The sequence below is a fragment of the Notolepis coatsorum genome (genome assembly GCF_963971535.1).
Source record: "Notolepis coatsorum genome assembly, chromosome: 3".
In the NCBI taxonomy this organism is placed as follows: domain Eukaryota; kingdom Metazoa; phylum Chordata; class Actinopteri; order Aulopiformes; family Paralepididae; genus Notolepis; species Notolepis coatsorum.
In genome coordinates this window covers 55,320,061-55,345,016 of record NC_140167.1, presented here as the reverse complement: position 1 = coordinate 55,345,016, position 24,956 = coordinate 55,320,061, and the positions used below count along the sequence as shown (strand labels likewise).

General features: G+C 42.4%; 1 protein-coding gene across 1 annotated transcript in view; it reads right to left on the bottom strand.

Moving 5' to 3' along the window:
• aqr (aquarius intron-binding spliceosomal factor) overlaps positions 1–24,956 on the bottom strand; it is a 181,889-nt gene that overhangs the window by 155,611 nt on the left and 1,322 nt on the right. The window contains exons 2-12 of the mRNA XM_084309865.1: positions 20,842–20,951; positions 19,994–20,050; positions 19,856–19,896; positions 19,679–19,714; positions 19,232–19,352; positions 16,165–16,305; positions 9,623–9,691; positions 9,353–9,453; positions 9,176–9,252; positions 4,319–4,383; positions 1,236–1,352 (exon numbers count right to left, since the gene is read on the bottom strand). Of these exons, the coding sequence (XP_084165991.1) occupies positions 1,236–1,352; positions 4,319–4,383; positions 9,176–9,252; positions 9,353–9,453; positions 9,623–9,691; positions 16,165–16,305; positions 19,232–19,352; positions 19,679–19,714; positions 19,856–19,896; positions 19,994–20,050; positions 20,842–20,916 (900 nt within the window). The 5' untranslated portion in view covers positions 20,917–20,951. The remainder of the gene's footprint in view (positions 1–1,235; positions 1,353–4,318; positions 4,384–9,175; positions 9,253–9,352; positions 9,454–9,622; positions 9,692–16,164; positions 16,306–19,231; positions 19,353–19,678; positions 19,715–19,855; positions 19,897–19,993; positions 20,051–20,841; positions 20,952–24,956) is intronic.

Below are 24,956 nucleotides of genomic sequence, written 5' to 3'. Positions count from 1 at the left end.
ACTAAACTGATGTTTGGGTTATGTTAAGCTAAGGGACTAAGCTGATGTCTGGGTTAGGTTAAGGTAAGGGACTAAACTGATGTTTGGGTTATGTTAAGGTAAGGGACTAAGCTGATGTCTGGGTTAGGTTAAGGTAAGGGACTAAACTGATGTTTGGGTTATGTTAAGCTAAGGGACTAAGCTGATGTCTGGGTTAGGTTAAGGTAAGGGACTAAACTGATGTTTGGGTTATGTTAAGGTAAGGGACTAAACTGATGTTTGGGTTATGTTAAGGTAAGGGACTAAACTGATGTTTGGGTTATGTTAAGGTAAGGGACTAAACTGATGTTTGGGTTATGTTAAGGTAAGGGACTAAACTGATGTTTGGGTTATGTTAAGGTAAGAGACTAAACTGATGTCTGGGTTAGGTTAAGGTAAGGGACTAAGCTGATGTTTGGGTTATGTTAAGGTAAGGGACTAAACTGATGTTTGGGTTATGTTAAGGTAAGAGACTAAACTGATGTCTGGGTTATGTTAATGTAAGAGACTAAACTGATGTTTGGGTTATGTTAAGGTAAGAGACTAAACTGATGTCTGGGTTAGGTTAAGGTAAGGGACTAAGCTGATGTTTGGGTTATGTTAAGGTAAGGGACTAAACTGATGTTTGGGTTATGTTAAGGTAAGAGACTAAACTGATGTCTGGGTTAGGTTAAGGTAAGGGACTAAGCTGATGTTTGGGTTATGTTAAGGTAAGGGACTAAACTGATGTTTGGGTTATGTTAAGGTAAGAGACTAAACTGATGTCTGGGTTATGTTAATGTAAGAGACTAAACTGATGTTTGGGTTATGTTAAGGTAAGAGACTAAACTGATGTCTGGGTTAGGTTAAGGTAAGGGACTAAGCTGATGTTTGGGTTATGTTAAGGTAAGGGACTAAACTGATGTTTGGGTTAGGTTAAGGTAAGGGTTAGGCACGTATCAGTTATGGCTAGAATTGTGGGTTATGCGTGTGTGTTTCTCTGTGTGCATGTGCTTCCTCTTCCAAGAGAGTGTGTTGAAGTTTGGTACCAAAAAAGGCTATTTAGTGTGTGTGTGTGTGTGTGTGTGTGTGTGTGTGTGTGTGTGTGTGTGTGTGTGTGTGTGTGTGTGTGTGTGTGTGTGTGTGTGTGTGTGTGTGTGTGTGTGTGTGTGTGTGTGTGTGTGTGTGTGTGTGTGTGTGTGTGTGTGTGTGTGTGTGTGTGTGTGTGTGTGTGTTACCTGGCAGAAGAGGTGACCCTCCTTCTCCCTGTGGGTGAGGCTGGACAGGTGACAGCTGACCACCAGGTGAGAGTCATCCAGCACTGTGTTGAACCAGCGCCTGGTAGGGAGCAGGGCCTGAAGAACACGCACACATACATGTCATCATGGTAACACCGGGATGTTGATCAGAAAACAAAACAAAAACGAACAGTTACTTTGCCCTTGCACCGTGTAATAAAAAGAAGCAATATGATCTGTATGATCCAGTGATTCATTCTTTGGGTTCTTTTTTTGGAAGTCACCCAGAGACCTCCTGCTACCACTCGGTTCTACTCTGAGAGCATCAGGCTTCTTTATGGAGAGATGGAAGCATGGCCAACCTCTACCAATAGAAACGGTGTGCAATGATGCTGCCTAACGAACACAAAAACAAACTGAGCTGTGACACCATCCTCAGCTGATGCTAGACATCTGCCTCTTCAACCGGCAGGAGGTAAAGACAGGATTAATCATTGTATGGATCCTATGTGGGGTCAAAAGGATCAATTGGCCCAAACCACAACCCCAGTTCCCAGCATCCAGGCTGAGATCATCCATGAAGGACATTGATCTGGTGTCTATTCTGGAGCTTGTTTTGAAACATAGGATGGAGAGGCAGACAGACTGACAATAATACATGCAGACATAGAACAGACTAGTTGAGCTAGGCCTATATTCATAACACTATCTTGTTATAGCACTGCAATGTGATATCCACCCAAGACCAGAGGAAGATCCTGTCAGAAATGAGAGAAAGAGAGCTCCTTCTCTTGGAAGATGACAAGGAAACGCCGAACATATTCATGGTTTGACAGGTTGAGCAAAAGAAATATGACTGACGTGACGGTGCACAAAGAACAAAGGAAAGCAGTTCAGTGACAGTCTATGAGATAACAGAGGCTGAAGGATAATCTATTACCAAGGGAAAATAATAGAAGCATGAATAGGAATCGAGTATCAAAACGAAAACACGACAATACAAAAACGCCCGCCTTAATTTCATCCAGCGAGTCACTCTTCAAAAGGCAGCAGGTGCAGCGAGTGACAGGCGGCCTGACCCTCGTCTCCGGCAGCCATCTTTGATCTCGGCACACAGCCGGTCCTAAACGGCCCGTGGAATGACTGGGAACCTTTTTCCCCCCTCCATTAATTCACAGGTCATCATCAGAGAAGGGAAGTATGGATTTCAAGCAGACGGGGCTTTTGTAAAAGGATAGCGCCGGGGAAGGAAGGATATCTCTGGAGACGGGAGGCTGGCTGGCCATGGGCCACTGCCAGGAACAGAGAGGCTGGGGCCTGTCAGCGCCCAGCCAGAGGAAATCTATTCAGACCTCTCGGTGGTAACAGGAGACCAACACAGGCAGCCATCTTAACTATGTGACACCGTGTCTTCATGTCAGAGAGGAGGACTAGAGAGTAGACACTGCATAATGCTCTATAGTACACCATATACCGGCTATCAAAAATCATCATGCTGAGAATAGACAGTCTCTCTCTCTCTCTTCAAAGACTAAACTCTTTCAGAAGTGTCACAGCTCTACATTTACATTTGATCATTTAGCTGAAGCTTTCATCCAAAGCAACAATGTACATCAGTTCAACAGTGTTGAAACTTGGGTGCTACAGTCTTCAGTGCATAGTAGTAGAGACATATAAGTATAGTAGGTAGTAATATAGACATGGAAGATTATTTAGTGGGGAAGTGCATGATAGTAAAAGACCGTATGAAGGTTAGTTATTTTTTTTCCTTCATTTCAGATATTGATTGAAGAAGTGTGTTTTTAGTCGACGGCAAAAGATTGGTCGGGTTTCAGCTGTCCTAATAGTGGTGGGAAGTTTGTTCCACCATTGTGGAGCAAGGACCGAGAATAGCCGGCTTCTCTCTTCGCTTTACAGACGGTAACGAGACAGGGATACATTGGGAAAGATGGTATATTTATCTTCAGTGTCAGACTTGACCTGGACCGACCACAAGCCACAAGGACAAAAGGCAAACAAATTCTATACATACTGTCAGCTCTACACCACTCACCCTTGACAGAATAGCTCATTTTAACAGATGGATATTCATGCTTCACGTTGGCGAGGTGCGAGAAAGGTCAAACTGAGGAAATCAATCCAGACCTGGCATGTCCTCATTGAGAGGCACCGATACCACTCTCTCACTGCCAGTAACCCCTCTGACCCCTGCATGACTCATGTACTGCCTGACAGACATCCAACATGCTTCTATGTGTCAAGAAGGCAAACAACACTTTGCTTTAGTAGACATATTTGACATGGCTCTTGGCATAACTGTTTTGGACCTGGGAAAGTAACCAATAGCCTAGTGTAGCCTGGTATGAGCACAACATCCCATGCAAGTATCATGGTACTCTATTGTAGCCTGGTATCAGCACAATATGGGGCGACAGTGGCTCAGGAGGTAGAGCAGTCGTCTGGCAATCCGGAGGTTCCCGGTTCGATTCCCGCTCCTCCCGGGCAGCGTGTCGAAGTGTCCTTGAGCAAGACACTTAACCCTTAATTGCTCCCGATGAGCAGGTTGGCACCTTGGATGGTTGCCTCCGCCGTCGGTATGTGAATGGGTCAAATGTGAGGAACAAATTCTAAAGCGCTTTGGATAAAATTAAAAGTGCTATATAAATGCAGCCATTTACAATATCCCATACAAGTATCATGATACTCTATTGTAGCCTGGTATCAGCACAATATCCCATACGAGTATCAGTGCGTCTATATTTTGAACCATCAGGGTAGTATCTTGTTAACCTTGCACGGCAGCTGGCTTCGCGAGATCGCAAGATCCATCTAGTCAGGCTTCAAGTTATGTGCTTGTGAGTTGTGCCCGAACCACAGTGGTTTGGACCAATCAACGGGCTTCGAGGAACTACTGGCAGCTACGGGCGTGGTTTAGGTGCGACAGTGAAAAGACGGCAGGCTATGAAAGTTACAAACAGTTTCAAAGGACGCCTTCCGAGATGGTTCTGTGTAATAGTTTAAGTAGAGGTTAAGGTTCAGTATTGGTGACCAGTACATGGTCCAGCCAGCAGAACGAGTCTTACCTCCAGGTCAATCATGAGCTCGATGAACCGCTCACAGTAGTGCACCTTGTCCATGGATACAGCACCTGAAACAGTCAACACCAACATGTCAGCTCAGCTTAGATAACAGTATGCAGAATGCCTTGTTGTTAGTCACTCACAGAAGAATCACACACACATTGGGACCCCTGACACACAGAGAGGGTGGGTGTGGCAACAGTTTTGCAAACATTAATTTAGTTTGACAGTTATTGAGAGTAAGTAGAGTTTGCATATGGCCAACAGGGACATTGAATCATTATGTTGCGTTAATGCACCATGAAATGATGTACTGTAGATGAAAAAATAGGGACTTCTACCTTATCATTTCAAGTTGCTGTAATTAACAGAACACAAGGATTAAATGTCCCCAATGACATGACCGGTGGCCATATTCAAACTCGCTTACAGTTTAATAACTAAATTAATGGTGAGGTTCCCCTTTAAGAGAGTGTGTGTGTGTGTGTGTGTGTGTGTGTGTGTGTGTGTGTGTGTGTGTGTGTGTGTGTGTGTGTGTGTGTGTGTGTGTGTGTGTGTGTGTGTGTGTTCAGTCGGGTCCTGTTGGGCCCGAGATTTTAATCCACCCCGTCAGTTCTGAATTCTATCTCAAACACACACATACAGTATACACACATATACACACACTTCTATTCTTAGCCTTCAGGTGGGGGACCTCTATGTCGGCCTGCATTACAGCTAAGTGTCCAGTGCCGTTGGCAGGGTGGCATCTGGAACGCATGTTCCTTCAGAGCCTGCATGGGTCAAGGAAGGAAAGATGGACTGTTGTGACTGATAAGAGATGGTGAGAGGTGATATATGTGATAGAGATGGAGATGTGATTGTTGTCTAGACGTATCTATGTGTTTATATACACTCTGTACAGCACTTTGGTTGACATGTGTCATGTTTAAATGTGCTCTATAAATAAATTTGATTGATTGATTGATTGATGGAGAGGTGATAGAAATAAAGAGGTGATAGAGCGATGGAGAGGTGATAGAAATAAAGAGAGGTGATATAGATGGAGAGGTGATATAGATGGAGAGGTGATAGAGAGATGGAGAGGTGATAGAGAGATGGAGAGGTGATAGAGAGATGGAGAGGTGATAGAGAGATGGAGAGGTGATATAGATGGAGAGGTGATAGTAGGGCTGGGGGCGATATAACGATAATTATCGCGACATATTTTAATAATATAGAATAAAAAAGAAAATATCAACATTTATTTTATTTTTTAGTGACCTGCAATAGGGCAGTTTTAAAACCAGAGACAGTGGACAGTAGGTATAAACGGTATACGGTATAAACGGTATGAATTTGCTCTACGGTATGGATTTTGACTATACCGTGTAACCGGTAGGGCAGCTCTAAAATAGCAATGACGTCATGTAACCACAGCGCGACTATTTCAATCGCATTTGCCCCTAAAAATAGATTGAATTAGTCATAGATAATAGATATGTGCAAACTGGAAAAAGTTATTTAGGAGGCTTCGCGCAGTGGGCGCACTGGGCGTGTCAACACGCAATTGTCATTTCATAATAAACACATATCACCGCGGTGCACAGCAAGTTTCAATTTCAGTTCCTGGCATTTTTAACCAGTGGAGAAAGGTAAGAGATCTTACCTATCGTTTTTCTTATATGAATTATTCTACGTTAATAAAACATACCTGGTGATCAACTACAGTTTGCTGTAAACATTATGATATGTGTGTAGTGTTATGATAACGACGGGAGGACGGCTGCTGCAGCAGTGGATTTGCGAAATAGCATGCAGCTGCAGAGCCGCAGAGCCAGTGGCTCTTTCAGGTCTGGTCACAGGCCCGCTCAACAGCGCCCCCCCACCAAACGGCTGAACGACCTGAAAGAGCCACTGGCTCTGCGGCTCTGCAGCTACATATGCTTCTAGCAAAATCCAGCCCCGCTGTTTGCAATGGGAGCAGCACGGAGTCTCGACTCGGGACTTATTTTATTTGGAATATAATGACTTTATACGCAAAAGTAGCCTAGTTTTAAGTTAAAATATTATAAATCTACATGCCTTGAGGATGTCATTCTTTATATAGCCTGCCTATCAGGCAAAAAAAATTATTCTAACGGAAACACTGATACCGTGATATATACCGTTACCGTCTATGCTTCAAATTATACAGTGATATAAATTTTAGACCATACCGTCCACCCCTAGTGGACAGACTTGTCTTTCTTGCCTGCAACTTAAAGTAATGACAATACTGACCAAATTGAGATTTATTTTTCTCTTGTCCATTTATTTTGTTTGATTTCTCATTTAAAATACAGTTTGAAACCGTCTGTACACAGTAGGCTATGTGGTCTAGCAGAGCTAGTCTCCAGTCGTGAGTCACGGTGCACACCAAAAAAGCACCAAAAGATAGAAAAGAAACTAGCAGAGCCAGAACTGTTCAACTCCCCTGGAGCCACAGCCAGCAGAGAAGCCGGTTTACTTTCACTTTCAAACCAGCTGCAGCCTGAGAACTGGAGTGTGAGGGGATGTAACACTGAAGATGGCGGCAACGACAAATAATTGCTGCAAAATAAACATATATTTGTTGTAAAAAAAAGAAAAGAAAAAAAATAGTAAAAACATTTTTATACTTATAACAATATCGATAATTATCGATATCGAGTGATATTGTTATCGATATCGTTATAGCGATATCATTTTTGGCCATATCGCCCAGCCCTAGGTGATAGAGAGATGGATAGGTCATTCTTACTGATGACTATTTTTAAACTGAATCATTTTAAACTATTTTTTATTATTTGCTAGATCCAAATGTGAAACACTGTGATTATTTGTATTACTGAATAGAGAGCATATTAGGATGATAGATCCTAATGTGAAACACTGTGATTTGCCATATCTTGCTATGCTCGCTCATGCCTGTATTTTTTATGTCCGTTCTATTTTATAATTTTTTGGCTATTTTTAAACTGAATCATTTTAAATATTTTTACTATTTGTGTTACTGAAAACTGTAAGCGGAGAGCCTATTGGGATGCTAGATCCTAATGTGAAACACTGTGATTCTACCTGTCTATCTTTTTATGCTCGCTTATGTCTGTATTTTTTACTGTTGTGAAGCACTTTGAACTGCAACCTCTGTATGAAAAGTGCTATACAAATAAAGTTATTATTATTATTATTATTATTATAGAGAGATGGAGGTGATAGAGATGATAGAGATGGAGGTGATAGAGATGGAGAGGTGATAAAGAGACGGAGGTGATAGAGATGAAGAGGTGACGGAGAGATATGGAGTGAGGTGATAGAGATGGAGAGAGGTGATAGAGAGATGGATGGAGTGAGGTGATAGAGAGATGGAGGTGATAGAGATGGAGTGAGGTGATGGAGATGGAGGTGATAGAGATGGAGTGAGGTGATAGAGATGGAGGTGATAGAGATGGAGTGAGGTGATAGAGATGGAGGTGATAGAGATGGAGTGAGGTGATAGAGATGGAGGTGATAGAGATGGAGTGAGGTGATAGAGATGGAGGTGATAGAGATGGAGTGAGGTGATAGAGATGGAGGTGATAGAGATGGAGTGAGGTGATAGAGATGGAGGTGATAGAGATGGAGTGAGGTGAGAGATGGAATGAGGTGATAGAGAGATGGAGTGAGGTGATAGAGATGGAGTGAGGTGATAGAGATGGAGTGAGGTGATAGAGATGGAGTGAGGTGATAGAGATGGAATGAGGTGATAGAGAGATGGAGTGAGGTGATAGAGATGGAGTGAGGTGATAGAGATGGAGTGAGGTGATAGAGATGGAATGAGGTGATAGAGATATGGAGTGAGGTGATAAGAGATGGAATGAGGTGATAGAGAGATGGAGTGAGGTGATAGAGATGGAGTGATGTGATAGAGATTGAGTGAGGTGATAGAGAGAGTGAGGTGATAGAGGTGGAGTGAGGTGATAGAGATGGAGTGAGGTGATAGAGATGGAGTGATGTGATAGAGATGGAGTGAGGTGATAGAGATGGAGTGAGGTGATAAGAGATGGAGTGAGGTGATAGAGATGGAGTGAGGTGATAGAGATGGAGTGATGTGATAGAGATGGAGTGAGGTGATAGAGATGGAGTGAGGTGATAAGAGATGGAGTGAGGTGATAAGAGATGGAGTGAGGTGATAGAGATGGAGTGAGGTGATAGAGATGTGATAGATGGAGAGGTGATAGAGATGGAGTGATGTGATAGAGAAATGGAGTGATGTGATATAGAGATGGAGTGATGTGATAGAGAGATGGAGTGAGGTGATAGAGAGATGGAGTGAGGTGATAGAGAGATGGAGTGAGGTGATAGAGATGGAGAGCTGTGTCTCACGATGGCGATGGGGTCCTGAGCTGTGGAGACTGGGCCTGCTCTACAAATCCCACAGACTGGTGTACAGTACATGATGTTGGGGAGAAGGTTATCGTGTTGTCCTGTTTTTACACAATCTTCGTAGGGAGACACTCAAGGAGCATTTGATATATCAATGTCATGAAATGTTAGTGGTATTTTCATCTATTGAGTCTGTAGTTGCGTGGAAGTTGGTTGCTTCTAACCCACTTTATTTACTGAAAAGCACTGAGAATCGCCATCAGTACAGGGCAGTGGAACGCTCAGCAATGGAATTTGGACAGTGTGGGCGTGTCTTCCTCATTCAGATGAGAGAAAACAAACGAATTGCCAATGTCTGCCACCTCGTCTTTTGTGTAGTTGTTTCACAAGAATTGTATCATCTGTAAATGGTCCCCTGCCACCTTAGACGAATCACAGCAGCCATTAACATCACAGTGAGGCACCAGGGGTTGACACGTGTTTACTGGTATTTACCTGTCGGAGGAATGGACATTAAAACACCCAAGAACTTCTTAATGAGCGCTGAGAGGAACGTCCTCTCTCTCTTGGCCCTGAGGAAGACAGACAGAGAAAACCACCATTAGGAACTGACATCACTAACACCATAGTGGATGTGAGGAGGACAACAGGCAAAGGGAACGACAGCCTTACAGCTCAGAAGCCTTATCATCCATCTTATCGACGTTCTTCTTGATCAGGTTCAAGAACTTGTGCAGTTTGGGAACTTTCTTCAGCTCCTGCTGGAGTCTGGACTGAAAGCGAGACGACAGACATCAATACAGCAAAAGGTATTTTCTTTTCGGGTTCTGTTTGGACAAGTAGTCCATGTCTAACCTTGAGATATATCAAGAAGAACATGGAGGGTCTATGAAGATATACAGGTACAGAAACACTGGTATGAGGTATAAAGGGAGGTCTTACTGGGAGGAGGCACATCCACATCGGTAGAGAAATGAGCTGCTGCACCTGCTCTCTGATCAAATCTACCTCCTGGGGGGGGGGGGTGAAGAAGGGAAGGAAGAAAGAGAGAGAGAGGGAGAGAAGGATAGGAAGAGAATAAGAGAGAGAGAGGGGGGGAAAGAGGGAGGGAGAGAGAGAGCGAGAAAGATGTCAAAAGCTATTGTTTATGACAGACTTTCATTACAGTTCAGCCTCCACTAAAGTGTTTAGAGAGAGATCTATCGGATGCATTCGGACAAGAGTGCCAGGCTATCGCAGCAGATTTCAGGGTGAGATATCCGCAGTGACTCCCCACGGTTTAATGCGGCTGTGTGAATGATACAGATGCACAGGAAAGGCACCAAACCAGACAATCTGGTATAATACTGCCCCCTTGAGGATATTGTGCAGAATTGCATCTATTCCGCACATTTTGGGAGTATTGGAAACTGCATTCTATTGGCAGCATGCTATTTGGTGGAAGGTTTTAGCCAGCATTGCTTGCAGTAACAAGAGAGCATGCATTTTAAGTAGGGCTGGGTGATATGGAAAAAACAATGTTAGATAATCCAACGTGTTAAGAGAATCCCATTGATTTTCATCTTATTGGACTGTGGGGCAACAGGATGTGTGATAAGAGTCTTTTTCAACCTTTTCTGACATTCAGACAATTGCTTTTCATCCCTAACTCTGGCACTGTTAGTGCACTACTCATTGAGCCATCAGGGAAAGGAAAATAGTTATATTGGACATTAATCATCTTCACATCAACAGAAAAAAGGATAGTTTTGGTTAAATTCAACATAGACCCCATTTTTCTATCGTATTCAATCCAATGGTTCAACCACACAATAGCAAAACATTTATTTAAAAAAAGTTATCAAAGGCCACATAATGACTTATTCATATCTGGAATGACTCTGACCAGACAGCATTTAGTGTTGTTTCAACTGTTACCCAGTTGGATTGAACTGGAGCTGGGAGAGCAGCAGCTGACTGGAGTTCCCAGAAGAACACCTCACTGGTTCAGGGGTTCCCAAACTCTTTTTGTGGCGTTACCCACTACGACAAGAGATGCTATTTTGCTGGGAACCCACCATTAAGATCAACCTCCATATAACCGGTCCATTTTAGCTCAAAAGTAAATGATGTAGCATTACTTGCATATTCTCTCCACAAACTGACCCCCCCCCCACCCCCTCTTGAAGGGACCTGCCAGTTGACCCTGACCCAGTTTGAAAAGCACTGGTCCAGTTGACAAGATTAGATCTGGTTGAAATCTATCAGTAATGATGCCAGAATGATAGAAACACTAGGGTCTAGGGTTGAAAATAACCAGAATAATCCTTTAACACAGCGTTTAAAGCCCACGGATGTAGATCTGAAGTAGGTACATTAGGGCTGTCCCTAAGGAAGGAATTCAAAATATGTGTGTTCTACCCAAATAATGACCAGAGGAGGAGATTTATCCTCTCCTCTTCATCTGAGGAGTCACTAGCTGTTCTATCTCCTTGTTCAACAGCATGAACATGTCTCTTCTTTTTGTAATTTCCAGTGTTTCTTTTAAAAGCAGAGTTATCGTAATTTTCTGTGCCCTTCCTTTGATGCCATTAACATTGTTACACTGATATTGACAGCTCTCTCCAGTGTCAAATCACTCTATGTCAGTAGTTTCTTCTGTGCACCTTCATTTCTTAATCCACACACAAACCTGTCTCTCAATGTGTCTTTTAGTGAATCTCTAAATTCACAATGCTGCTGACTGGTTGCTCACACACAGACTGCTGCAGAAGCAGGTTTCTCAACAAATTCTGTGCAAGCTCAATGTAACAGTTCCATGAATGAAGAGAACACTGAACAGCTACTACAGTCTCAGGTCCACATCCAAGAGAACACTGAACAGCTACTACAGTCTCAGGTCCACATCCAAGAGAACACTGAACAGCTACTACAGTCTCAGGTCCACATCCAAGAGAACACTGAACAGCTACTACAGTCTCAGGTCCACATCCAAGAGAACACTGAACAGCTACTACAGTCTCAGGTCCACATCCAAAAGAACACTGAACAGCTACTACAGTCTCAGGTCCACCTCCAAGAGAACACTGAACAGCTACTACAGTCTCAGGTCCACATCCAAGAGAACACTGAACAGCTACTACAGTCTCAGGTCCACATCCAAGAGAACACTGAGCAGCTACTACAGTCTCAGGTCCACATCCAAGAGAACACTGAACAGCTACTACAGTCTCAGGTCCACATCCAAGAGAACACTGAACAGCTACTACAGTCTCAGGTCCACCTCCAAGAGAACACTGAACAGCTACTACAGTCTCAGGTCTACATCCAAGAGAACACTGAACAGCTACTGCAGTCTCAGGTCCACATCCAAGAGAATACTGAACAGCTACTACAGTCTGAGTACGGCTCAATACACACAATTGTTAACCCTTTATTCGCCAAGGACGAGTTTCCACGTCATTCTCCGCCATGCGTAATCTGCCAATGACGCCGTAAGGCGTCTTTGAGATCAATATTTCAAAAATCTGTGATGGCAATCATATTTTACCGACGGAGTCTTGAGATCTCCTGTTGATCTCCTCTCAACTCTCCAACGGTTCAAGAGCGCCATCTGGTGGCCGATCGGCGGATCGCCCAAACAGGAAGTGACGCGCCGGAAGTGGTGCTCGCCCATATTTCGTCCGGGCACTCGCTATCGTTAGCAGGACTCCATCTTGATACACTGGACATCGATCGGTTGCAAATAACTCGATAAACATGATTTGGACGTATATATTATTATACAACCTGGAAATGGATCGCATATATCAACATCCCATAATCGAGAACTTTCTGCTCCACCCAACGGTCAGAGGAAGCTGCGGTAAGTTTTAGCGTGTTTGAATAATATGATCCATATAAACTGCTGTGATCTATGTATCGCCCATACTACATAAATGATTTAACGTCGGCCACGGACTTATAAACCCCCCCCCCCCCCCCCCCCCCTCCGGTCACCAGCAGATGATGAGGCATGACGCTTAGGACCTTGCACAATTGAAAGTTTTAATATGACGTCAATCAGTATCAAACTACATTTGATGATGTAATATATGTATTTAGGGCTATAAATCACGTTCTGCAGAATGCTGCAGAAAACGATAAAAACATATTTATACTTTAGACCGTATTTTAGTATGAATATGTGAATGAAAAAGTAGAACGTTGCTACATCCTAAACGATAGATACTTGAGGTTGAATGAGCCATAGTAATTAGGGATGCACGATATTGCTTTTTTGACACCGATACCGATAACTTTATGCTCCTCAAGCCGATAACGATAACCGATATTTATTGTATTATAAAAAAAATGTAATGTATATATTTTTTTTGAACATGAAACAAAACATATATTACAATACAATAATAATACATAAAAAGACTTCCCAGGACAATAACTTAACACCAACTTAAATGTGACCTAACCAGACAACAGAAACAAAAGCCAAGACAACAGTTTTGACTGATAAAGTGACCATATTTATTTTTCCAAATGAAAATTCACAATCCGTCAACAGCTTGTGGTGCATCCAACCTAAGACGCTCGAAGCTTTTTGTTCTTCTTTTTTCAAAGCGGAACCTTGAAAAAGAGGCTTTGAGTGGACACATCACCACCTCACATCACCACCACAACAACGGGTCACCTGCGGCATCACCACCGCCACGGTGTTGGGGGCCCGCGACGACGGCGCGAGCACGCTTGTACCTATTGACGAGTCGTTTGCTAAATTAAGAAGTTTGACAGAAATGACCCAAGTGCTCAAGCCGCTAGCTTTTAAGCAGTCCTTGGTGGTGCAAATTAACCTGGCTACTACGGAGCAATAAGTGACTGCGTATTCAACCAAGGGTTGCATCACAGCCACGAAAGGGGCTAGCTTTGCTTAGCTCCTCGCGTCGTCGTGGGCTTCTAAGTTAACACAATAACACACCGTCGTGGCGGTGGTGATGCCGCAGATGACCCGTCGGGCTGGATGTATTGCAAGTTGTTGCCCTTTTCCCTCCTTGTGGAACTTCTGCATTGCATTTATTACAAATAGCAAGCGATTTTTTTCCTCTGAAACTCTGAGTACCGACGCGGCCATCTTTGTTGTTAACGTTAACTTGCGTGGCTACGTCACAGCCAAGAAAGGGAGCGCTGGATTTGTGTAAAACGCCCTGTTCCTAAACCACACGCTGTCAGTCGTAGCACAGTACTGACAAAACGGGAGGAGCCTACAGTCAAAACAAACGCACTTCATTCCAATTCACCCACACCGCATTTTTTTTTACCAAAAAATATATTATATTATCGGAGCTATTAATAACGTTATCTGGTTTATCGGGATGACGTCATAATTGCTGATATCGGCCCGATAATTATCACCCCGATAATTATCGTGCATCCCTAATAGTAATGTCAATTTAGCAATACAATTTAAAAAGTTATAGCCCTGCAAAGAAGGGGAACATCTCCATAGACAAATGGAGCTGGCAGAGGACGGTATAAGGATGGATATAAGCGTGGCAGAGAAAGGGTTAAGGGGATGCAGACCAGAGAAAGACGTTTGTCTTGTTTACATCAGGGTCTCCCATTTTCATTTCATATTGCTCCACATTGTCATCAAACGGTCCAATATTTCCAATAACCCAAGCCATTTCTGTTGTAAACACTCACGATAGTCCAGTCGATCCTTCCTTTAGTGTGTAAAATGGATTTCCTCCTCTTGTAGATGTTTCCAAGTGCCGCCCGATCAACGTGAGTTAACATGCTAACTCGCTAAGCTAACGTTAATAATTTAAACAAAACTCTCAACGGACTTCTTCTTTCAGACGTCCTCATCGCCTAATTGTGTTATATCCTGAGGACTTCTTAGCCTCACCTGTATAACAATGATTACCGGACCACTAAAGTTACTTTGGGCGTCCGTCGACATATATATATACGGGTTTTGAAAAAGCGCGATGTGGACCAGAGCCACGAGTATATACGTGACGAGTTTTTATTGTTTTATTCCTTATTTATAGCGCTTCTTAGGTACCCGATCCACTACCAGCCTCTTTTCAGATATTTGATTTTTGAAACATGCAGTACCGGCCAAACCTGCTTAGGGGCGCCATCGCTCCACTGCAGTATCATTGTGATTTTTTTCTCTTTTTTTTAAAGTACAGTCCTGTGGGCGGATCATAGTTCCCTGATTCCAGCCGAACATCCTCCATCTTGGATTAGTTTGGCGAGCGTTTTTTTCAGCGTGGCATAATGGGATTTATGATTAGCCAATGTGCATATCGATCTACCAGAATCCGATGAGTGGTGAGGAAATGCTGCCGGCGATCACATGGCCTGACGGTAGGATAATATTACCCCAAATTACAGCTGGATTGGACATTGTTTTATAACGTAACGTGATTGGTCAATGAAAATGCTATATTGAACGCACACTGTATTGCAAATCAATAATAGTAATCGGCGTTCCCCGCCGCCCCCATTTCATCCATAGATGCTCTGTAATAGTCCGGATGCTACGCAGTTTGTTTTATTTCATTCGTATATATACAGCAGAAATGGCGTTTGATATAACGGCGCCAACGTTTAGCCTATTATCTAGCTCCCGGGAAAAAAGCCTAGACGAAAAGTGTTATACCTTATATTCACGACGCTATAAAATGACAACCAACCGATGGATTTTTATTTTCTTTAAGCCATTATGAAGGCACGGTTTATGCACTCAAGTGACAATGAGAATGGACAGATAGCAATACTATAAATGATATATAAAGCTCTTTGAAAGTACATCGGTTTGTAAACAAACCTCTGTCCTCTGGCACCATATTAGACGGCGCCGAACGGTCGCCATAGTGTTAACACATTATTCTGACTACAGCTCCGGTACATACGTGCAATCACTTCCGGGCACCACAGCTGTGAACTACGGCAAGTATTTAAGGACAATACAGACCCAACGTTGAGAAAAAGATTAACGGCGTCAATTATATTATCGCGCAATACTAGTCTCGCGTTAACGCAGCACGTTAACGCCATTAACGGCCCAGTTCTAATATATATATATATATAATTATTATTATTTTTTTTTATTTTATTTTTTTTATCATTCCATTTGGGCTGTGGGGGTGCTTAATGTCTGAAGGAGTCGACTGAAGGCTTCTTGTCCTCTGCAAAAGCATGCAATTGGGTGAAATCCTCTTTCAGTGCCTCTGTGCCTGTTTTCGTAGACAGTTAGCCTCAGGTATGTGTGCCATTAGCGTTAGCCACGCTTCTAGGCCTCTTTTCTTTTGGAAAGAATGGTAAGAAATTTAAATTTCTTATTTTTTTAATACATTTTTTGTATTCGACTAAGAGGTTGGCAGTCGACGGACTACGGCTCCTTTCGACCGATTAGTCGACTAATAGGGGTCAGCCCTAGTATATATTATAATATAACAGTACTGTGTAGCGTTGTATTGTAGTACAATAGCAGCACTCACCAGACTGTTGAAGCAGTGGTCTAGGAAGACCAGCAGAACAGTCTGCTCCTTCAGAGTCAGACCGGCCTCCTCTCCCGTCAGGACCGCCCCCATCACACACTTGAAGAAGAAGGGGAAGTGAGCAGGCTCCTTCTTGAAGACCTGCCATAGAAACCAGAGGGGGACTGTTGAGTATGGTGTGCGTAGAAACCAGGGGGGGGAACTGTTGAGTATGGTGTGTAGAAACCAGGGGGGAAATGTTGAGTATGGTGTGTGTAGAAACCAGGGGGGAACTGTTGAGTATGGTGTGTGTAGAAACCAGGGGGGAACTGTTGAGTATGGTGTGTGTAGAAACCAGGGGGGAACTGTTGAGTATGGTGTGTGTAGAAACCAGGGGGGAACTGTTGAGTATGGTGTGTGTAGAAACCAGGGGGGAACTGTTGAGTATGGTGTGTGTAGAAACCAGGGGGGAACTGTTGAGTATGGTGTGTGTAGAAACCAGGGGGGGAACTGTTGAGTATGGTGTGTAGAAACCAGGAGGGAACTGTTGAGTATGGTGTGTGTAGAAACCAGGGGGGAACTGTTGAGTATGGTGTGTGTAGAAACCAGGGGGGAACTGTTGAGTATGGTGTGTAGAAACCAGGGGGGAACTGTTGAGTATGGTGTGTGTAGAAACCAGGGGGGAACTGTTGAGTGTGGTGTGTGTAGAAACTGTTGAGTGTGTCAGGTCAGCACAAGATGAAAGACCCCTGCTGCCCGCAAAACTGCCGCTTACAAAAAAGGGATTTATTTGGAAACACACATTAACATTTTGGTAAAATGATGCATCTAAATAAATCACTTCTTTGGGAGCAAGTCGAGCAACAATATTATAGACATCAGTAATCAGTAATATGCTAGATCTACACAACAGTGGCACCCAGTGGCTGTGATTGGGGTAACTGCTCAGTATTTTACACAGGCACAATGTGGAGGATAAAAATAATAATAATAATAATCAAATACAATACAATTGTTTTTCATGCTGTTGGGAAGGTTTTCACTTGTTTCAGCCCAACTCTGCTATTTAAATTTGAAGAAACAATATTTCCCCATGAAAGAGTTACATAGTAAAGTCATAATGTCCTACACTAGAAGAAACTGAATGTGCACAACTTTTTCTAGAAGAAGTACAAATTCGCAATAGCGGCAACCTTTTTGAGATAGGCCACTCCCATTGTCATGCCCCCTTTTAGCCAATTGGCATAAACACACACACACCCATGACCTCTATACCCAATTTCAGCCGGCTAGGGTGAAACATGTGGCTACTAGAGGGTGGGGAAATTTCTGTGGACCAACAAACCGAACGACGGAGTGACCTAGAGCAGGGGTTCTCAAGCTTTTTTTTTATAACAAGATCCCATTTAATTTAGGATATTTTTGGCGACCCCACACTTAACGTATCGCGTAATTTCAACGTAAAAAAAATTCTAAATAAATGCCCAAGTTGTTGAACTTGATCATGCATATTTATTAGAAAATTTAATTACAGCACTACTGTATGTTATCAATGAAATGAATTAATATTATCAACAAAAGCAATGGAAATGTTTCTGTATACATATAAAAGGAGGCCTATTTAGCCAAACTATGTTGCCAGAACATACAATTTTTTTTTAATGCGCTCACATGCGCTTTGGCGGAAACGGAGATCCGCTTCTATTCTGAGGCGAGGTCTGTATTTATTTTTTATTAATGTCAATGCCAAAAATCCGGCCTCACAGAGGTATGTTGATGCGAATGGGACACGTTTTCTCAGCGCAACATTACACAACACTGGGTACTCGTTCCAGACTGATATCCAGAACTTTGCGAGGGCCTGTCCAGTGAACTTGACTTTCACTAGCTCGTCACACGAAAGATCAATGAGATCAACGTCTCCTGCTCAGACAGTGGGAGGCTTGCTGCGTCATGCGTAATGAACAGATCTTTGATCCAATTTTTTTGCAATATTCTGTTCCTCCAAAAAGCCATCAAGCTGAGTAAATACCCCAACATTTCCACTGATTATCCGGGAGTGCCACAAACGGAGTTTCTTAATCCAGCTCTCCATTTTAGCTGTGAGTCCAAACAGGTCTGTGTCCCGACCTTGTAGTCCCAGATTCAATGCATTGAGGCGGTCAAACATGTCGGCTAAATATGCCAGCTGTGCCAGCCATTCATTATCAGCACATTTCTTCTCATCAGTTGTTTTTGTCTGCAAGGAAAATCTGCGCTTCTTCTCCCAGTTCAAAAAGGCGATTTAATACTCCTCGAGATAAACACCTCACTTCAGTGTGGTATAGCAGCTGGTTATGCGCAGAGCCCATTTCATTGCGGCCAACAGGCACCGCTTCTGACAACAAACCTATCCAGAGTCCAGACTACTGCTTGACCTTACTCCTAAAACCCACCTTACCCCTGCCCATTTTGACAACCTAGGATGGCTTAGAGTAGACGACAGAGTACAGCAACTTGCAATGGGCCTGGTCTACAAGATACACTACACCACTAAGGGACCCATGTACATGTCTAAATACTTCCCAAAGGTCAGTGACCACAACACCAGAGGGAGTTCCACAAATCATGTCCAACCCAGATTCGGCTCAAACAAGGGACTAAACACGTTTCGCAATTATGGCACAACAATGTGTAACGCCCTACCCACAGCCGTAAAATAATGTGAATCCCTACCCACCTTCAAATCCGCTCTAAAAAAGCACCTACGGGAGGCCGCAATTCGAAACTGGCCCCGGTAAATGTCCATGAGATGTGTATTGGAATGTCGGCCTCCGTTGATGAAGGGGCGAGACATGGCATTGGCAATACACACAGCTGCCAGGTGGAAAACGCTATCTGAGTTGGGGCGCGTCGGTTTTTCTCTTGATTAAAATTAGTTTTTTGGTTGCCAATGCGCGACCCCACTGTCATCTACCCACGACCCCACTTTGGGTCGCAACGAACCCGTAGTTTGAGAACCGCTAACCTAGAGAGCTGCTGGTCGCCGCTGAAAACAAGTTGTTGTAAACGCAGCCATCAATCTAGGACCGGTAGCCACCAATCTTACCTGCCAGGCCGGGACGTTCTCTCTGAACTTCTCATTGATGATGCAGCAGATGGACATGAGGAAGGCGTTGCTGGAGACCTTAGGAGTGTAGTTCACCCACAGGTAGTTCTCAAGATACTGACTGCAAGACAACGGAACACGTTAGCAACACTCCACTGACATCGTAATGTGGAGGCCAGTGGGGTCATAGGTTTGGTCTTGGGCGACCAAGATCCGCCCCCCATGCTGACAGATTTAGCAGTTATTCCCTGAAAGGATTATGAGCATGTCTGTTATAAAATAACCTGATTTAAAGAGGTCCGTCTGCATTACTGCACGAGAAACACAATTTTAAAGATATAACGATTTAAGTCAACTAACTGAATAGTCAACAAAGTCATATGACAACGACTAGATCTTCAGTCCAGGAGGTCCTGGTAAAGAGGTAAGGAAGTCAAAACAACCCACCTGAACTCCAACAGCATGATCTTTCTGATGGCAAATCTGAAGACATTCAGAGAGAGAGGGAGAATATGATGTGATAAAGAACCTAAAGACAGTTAGACATCCGACAGAAATCAACTCAATTGATCAATCACAACTGTTGCTTCCCTCTGACCAACAATATTGGTTAAATATACTCACTTTGATTTGAGAATCTCCCTTTCATAAACATCCGTCAACACCTAAACAAATGACAAGTCACATGTCACTATGTATTTTTTAAACTACTTACAACAGTTGGTCTTCATAGCACATCAATTAGCAATAGAAAAGACTCACCTTTGCATCAAACGGTAGCTTATTCTTGGCATGGGGAGCCCAGTATTTATTCGCTAACTAAAAATGACAAGAGGAAAATAAACATGAATAACATGAAATGTATAGGATCATTAAGATAATAAAGTCACACTTGCAGTGTCCTAACAGTCCTATATATCCCTACATAATGCATGGAGATCAACAAACATCTGGTCCTATTGCACTGACTTTATGACATTTTACAAAGCATCATGGAGGAGTGCTTATAGTACAGGTGTCATTCATGTGTCATTCATGCACGGACCACAGCTTCCTCTCCTAGGTTGAAACATGTAATAATGACAGTAGCTACACCACCAATCAAGCTAAACTAGAAGTGCACACTTGATTTAACGAAAGGGTAGTATTTATAGGGAGTTGACTTCTCCAACCCTGTTACTCTTATCTAAATGTATCAGTTAACTTTAGGGGATCACATGACAACTGTATTAATTATAACACAGTCCTACAATGGTAAACAACAAAAGTAGTTAGTATCATAAAGGCGTAATATCTATGTATTATATACTATACACTTTTGTACCAATTATACTTTTGGCAGGACAGGTGATACACTTTGATGTAATTTGTCTGTTTCAGTTTTTCTGTTACTGCAGTTTGCCGTTGTAGGGCAGAATTAATTAATTACAAAACTGATTGTAGACAACCCTTCTGTTCACAACCATTGTTACAGGACAAAATATAGACAAATTACGTCCAATAACAATGGCTACAGGACAATCTTGTGTGTTGAGCATTTCATCATTGTGATCAAATAAAACGTTCAGCCATCTGACATCATCGCCACACCGTGTCCAGCAGTAAGTTACCTGTGTGACATATTCTGCGTTGATCTGAGACACTGACGGCGCGGCAGCTTTTTTGAAAGGGGTTTGTTTCTCCATTTCGACTGTCTTATACAGCTACAAATATCACTGTCCTGGGGAGACAAGGAAATAAGGATCATACAAATATAAGCAACTATGAACTAAGCAGACCAGACTCAACACATTAAAGGTGACTGGATACATGATGTCTGGAAGTGGAACCGTTTGAATGGAGTAACAGCCGTTTCATAACTTGGGTTGAACAACAACGCACAATTGAATATAATGGTCTTCTCAATGTTTTATATCAGAATGTAATGTATAACAATTCAGTTCAATTATGAATATATCGTTTGAGAATTTGGACATTCTAGAGATAGTGTTAGCCAAGGAGTAACATTATATAAAATATCTGTATAGTAAATATCTGTATAGTCTGTATAGTCCAGGGGTGGCCAACCCGCGGCTCGCGAGCCGCATGCGGCTCTTTGCCCGTCAATGTGCGGCTCTTCCATCCATTAAAAAAAAAAAAAAAAAAAAAAAAAAAAAAAATTGTAGAATAAACATTTACAATTTTTTTTTAAATGGTCCATTTGCATGTTGTTCTTGGTATCTGAATCTAGGGACATATATGGATCAGTGTCAGAAATAGTGTGTCTGTTACTAGGCTTGAGTAAATTGTAATGAACCAAAGGAGAATATCAATTCTATTTAAAAAAAATATATATCTTTGACTGTAAATAACACCATGCTAAAATTGACCAGACCTGAAAAATCTAAGCAAATGAATAAAGGGAAGATGATTAAACAGAAGGTTTTGTAGATACAGTACTGAATTCTGCCATCTTTTTTATAATGTAAATTTCTCCACCATTCTTCATCATATTGCAACACCGTTTTTTGCAAGACGTTCACAGAAAGGTAGAGAAACTAACTGCGTTCTGTTTTATGGCAATAACGTTCAGGTTTGTGGGAGATAATCCCAAAAAATAAGAGAAATTAAAAAGTAAATCCAGAAGTCAGATGATTGACAGGGGCTGGGTAGGGTAGTTTTTCGAAATTTGAAAGCCCTGAGTCTCTTCCTTCAAAAGACTACACTCACTTTTGGCTGTGCCACTTCCTCCTGTCAATATGCGCCGGTTTCCGACTCAATGCCCTGAGATTTCTATAATCTTATATTTCACTAATAACAGTTAAAATAATTGGTAAACAAACATAATGCTGAAAATATACACTTTTACTGTATATCTCGGGCTTTAGAGGTTAACCCTGTGAGGCCCAAATTAAAAAGAAATTAGCAACTTCAGAGGCCAGAGGGTGGGACATATAAACACATTTACTATCAAATAGCATTGTGAGGCTGAACAACAGGACCAATTGACTATACATGTGCTTAAAGGGGAACTATCTTATAAATGGCTTTTTTCAGTGTTTACCATTGTTTCTTAGCTATGTGGACTTATATTAATAGGATATATGTCTCTAATTCTCATATTGGCGAATTCTTCCAATTCTCCTCTCACAATATTCACCCTCACTGAACTGAGTCATCTGAAAATGTGCATATCTGTGATGTCAGAGATTTCTCAGCTGCATAATAATGTGGCAGTTGATGTGGCAGTTGGCACCAGGCCACACAGTGGTTGGAGCCCAGCCTCAAAACGGCTTGAGGTAGAAAAATGCGGTTTTTAGTACTTGATTAGAAATACAAAACAATGCATTTAAAAAAAAAAAACCTAGGTGTTCCATAGACTCACAGGAATTGTGTAAAAGTGCCCAAATAGTGAAAGAAATAGTAAAATAGTTCCCCTTTAACATTTTTTAAATAAACATTATTTTTTTAAATGGCTAAAAGTGATTTTGTAATTTTGCAACCGTGGGTCTCACAGGGTACTTTTAACCCTGTGAGGCCCAAATAAAAAAGACATTAGCAACTTCAGAGGCCAGAGGGTGAGACCTATAAACACATGAAGGGTGCCGTGACTGAAAAAAAAGGTTGAGAAACGCTGGTATATGGTGTGGCTCTTTGTGGTACCACAGTCATTTTTTTGTGGCTCTTAGTCTCTGACTGGTTGGCCACCCCTGGTATAGTCTATAGTCTATCAGTGAGCTGGATACAATCCTACCTGGAGGGGAGAGAACAAATGGTGGAGGTAAACGGTACCCTATCCCCCCCCCCCCCCCCCCCCCCCCCCCCCCAGTGAGCTGTGGTGTTCCACAAGAAAGCATACTAGGGCCGCTACTGTTCCTAATTTATGCAAATGACATGTCGTCAGCTTGTGACTGCAACTTGTTCCGGTTTGCGGACGACTCAGCCCTGCTGGTCTCTGACAAGAACAAGTTACAGGTTGAAAAAACCCTCAGCTCGGAACTAGGCAAAATCTGCATATGGCTCGCCGATAACAAACTATCATTACACATGGGCAAAACAGAGTCCATTCTCTTCGGTTAAAATAACAAACTCAGCAAGACCGACGGCTTCTCAGTTACAGTGGGTGACAATATTGTCACAAGGAAAGAAGATATTACCTACCTGGGTTCCATCCTAGAGGCTAATATTTCCTGTGACAAAATGGCATCCAATGTAATAAAAAAAAGTCAACCAACGAACTCGATTCTTGTACCGGATCTCCTCTCTGGTAAACAAGAATACCCTGAAGACTCTGGCAGGAGCACTCATTCAAGGGTACTGGGTACTACAACTATGCTTGCACCTCATGGTACCAAAGCACCTCAAAGGCACTAAAAACCAGATTACAAACATCTCAAAACAAACTAGTCAGACTACTGCTTGACCTGACTCCTAGAACCCACCTCACCACTGCCCACTTTGACAACCTAGGATGGCTTAGAGTAGACGACAGACGGCTGGGCGCTATAACGATAAATATCGCGATATATTTTAATAATCGATATCGAATATCGAAATAAAAAAAAATCGAAAAATCGTTTTTTTTTTTTTTTTTTACCTGCAACAGGGCAGTTTTAAAACCAGAGACAGTGGACAGACTTGTCTTTCTTGCCTGCAACTTAAAGTAATGGCTTTGCTTGTCCAAATGACAATACTGACCAAATTCAGATTTCTTTTTCTCTTGTCCATTTATTTTGTTTGCTTTCTAATTTAAAATACATTTTGAAACTGTCTGTACACAGTAGGCTATGTGTGCTAGCAGAACTAGACTCCAGTCACGAGTCACAGTGCACATGTGCGGTGGTTTGTCCACCAAAAAAGCGCCAAAAGATCGAAAATAAACTAGCAGAGCCAGAACTGTTCAACTCCTCTGGAGCCACAGCCAGCAGAGAAGCCGGTTTACTTTAGCTTTTAAACCAGCTGCAGCCTGAGAACTGGAGTGTGAGGGGATGTAACACTAAAGATGGCGGCAATGACAAAGAATTGCTGCAAAATAAACATACATCTGTTGTTAAAAAAATTTAAAAATTAAAAAATGTTTTTTTTTATACTTATAACAATTCGATAATTATCGATATCGAGAAATAAAATAAAATTATCATATCGTTATCGCGATATGATTTTTTTCCATATCGCCCAGCCCTACGACAGAGTACAGCAACTTGCAATGGGCCTGGTCTACAAGATACACTACACGACCAAGGTACCCATGTACATGTCAAAATACTTCCCAAAGGTCAGTGAATACCACGATCACAACACCAGAGGGAGCTCCACAAATCATGTTAAACCCAGATTCGGCTCAAACAAGGGACTAAACACGTTTCGCAATTATGCCACATCAATGTGGAACGCCCTACCCAAAGCTATAAAGGAATGTGAATCACTACCCACTTTCAAAAACACACTCAAAGAACACCTACGGGAGACTGCAATTTGAAACTGGCCCCTACAAATGTCCTAACCCAGTTGTACAGTAAATGACCAAGTATGGCTTTGTCAGTATTCCAATGTAAAGTGTACAGTCCCCCCCCCCCCCCAACCCCACCTCCTCCAATGTAGTTTCTACGTCAAATGTATACACTCTTTTCTGGATTGATTGATTGAAAAGGTTATTAACAGATTGCAGAATGGGTACAGTACGGCTCAATACATACAATTGTTAAGGGGATGCAGACCAGAGAAAGACTTTCGTCTTGTTTACATC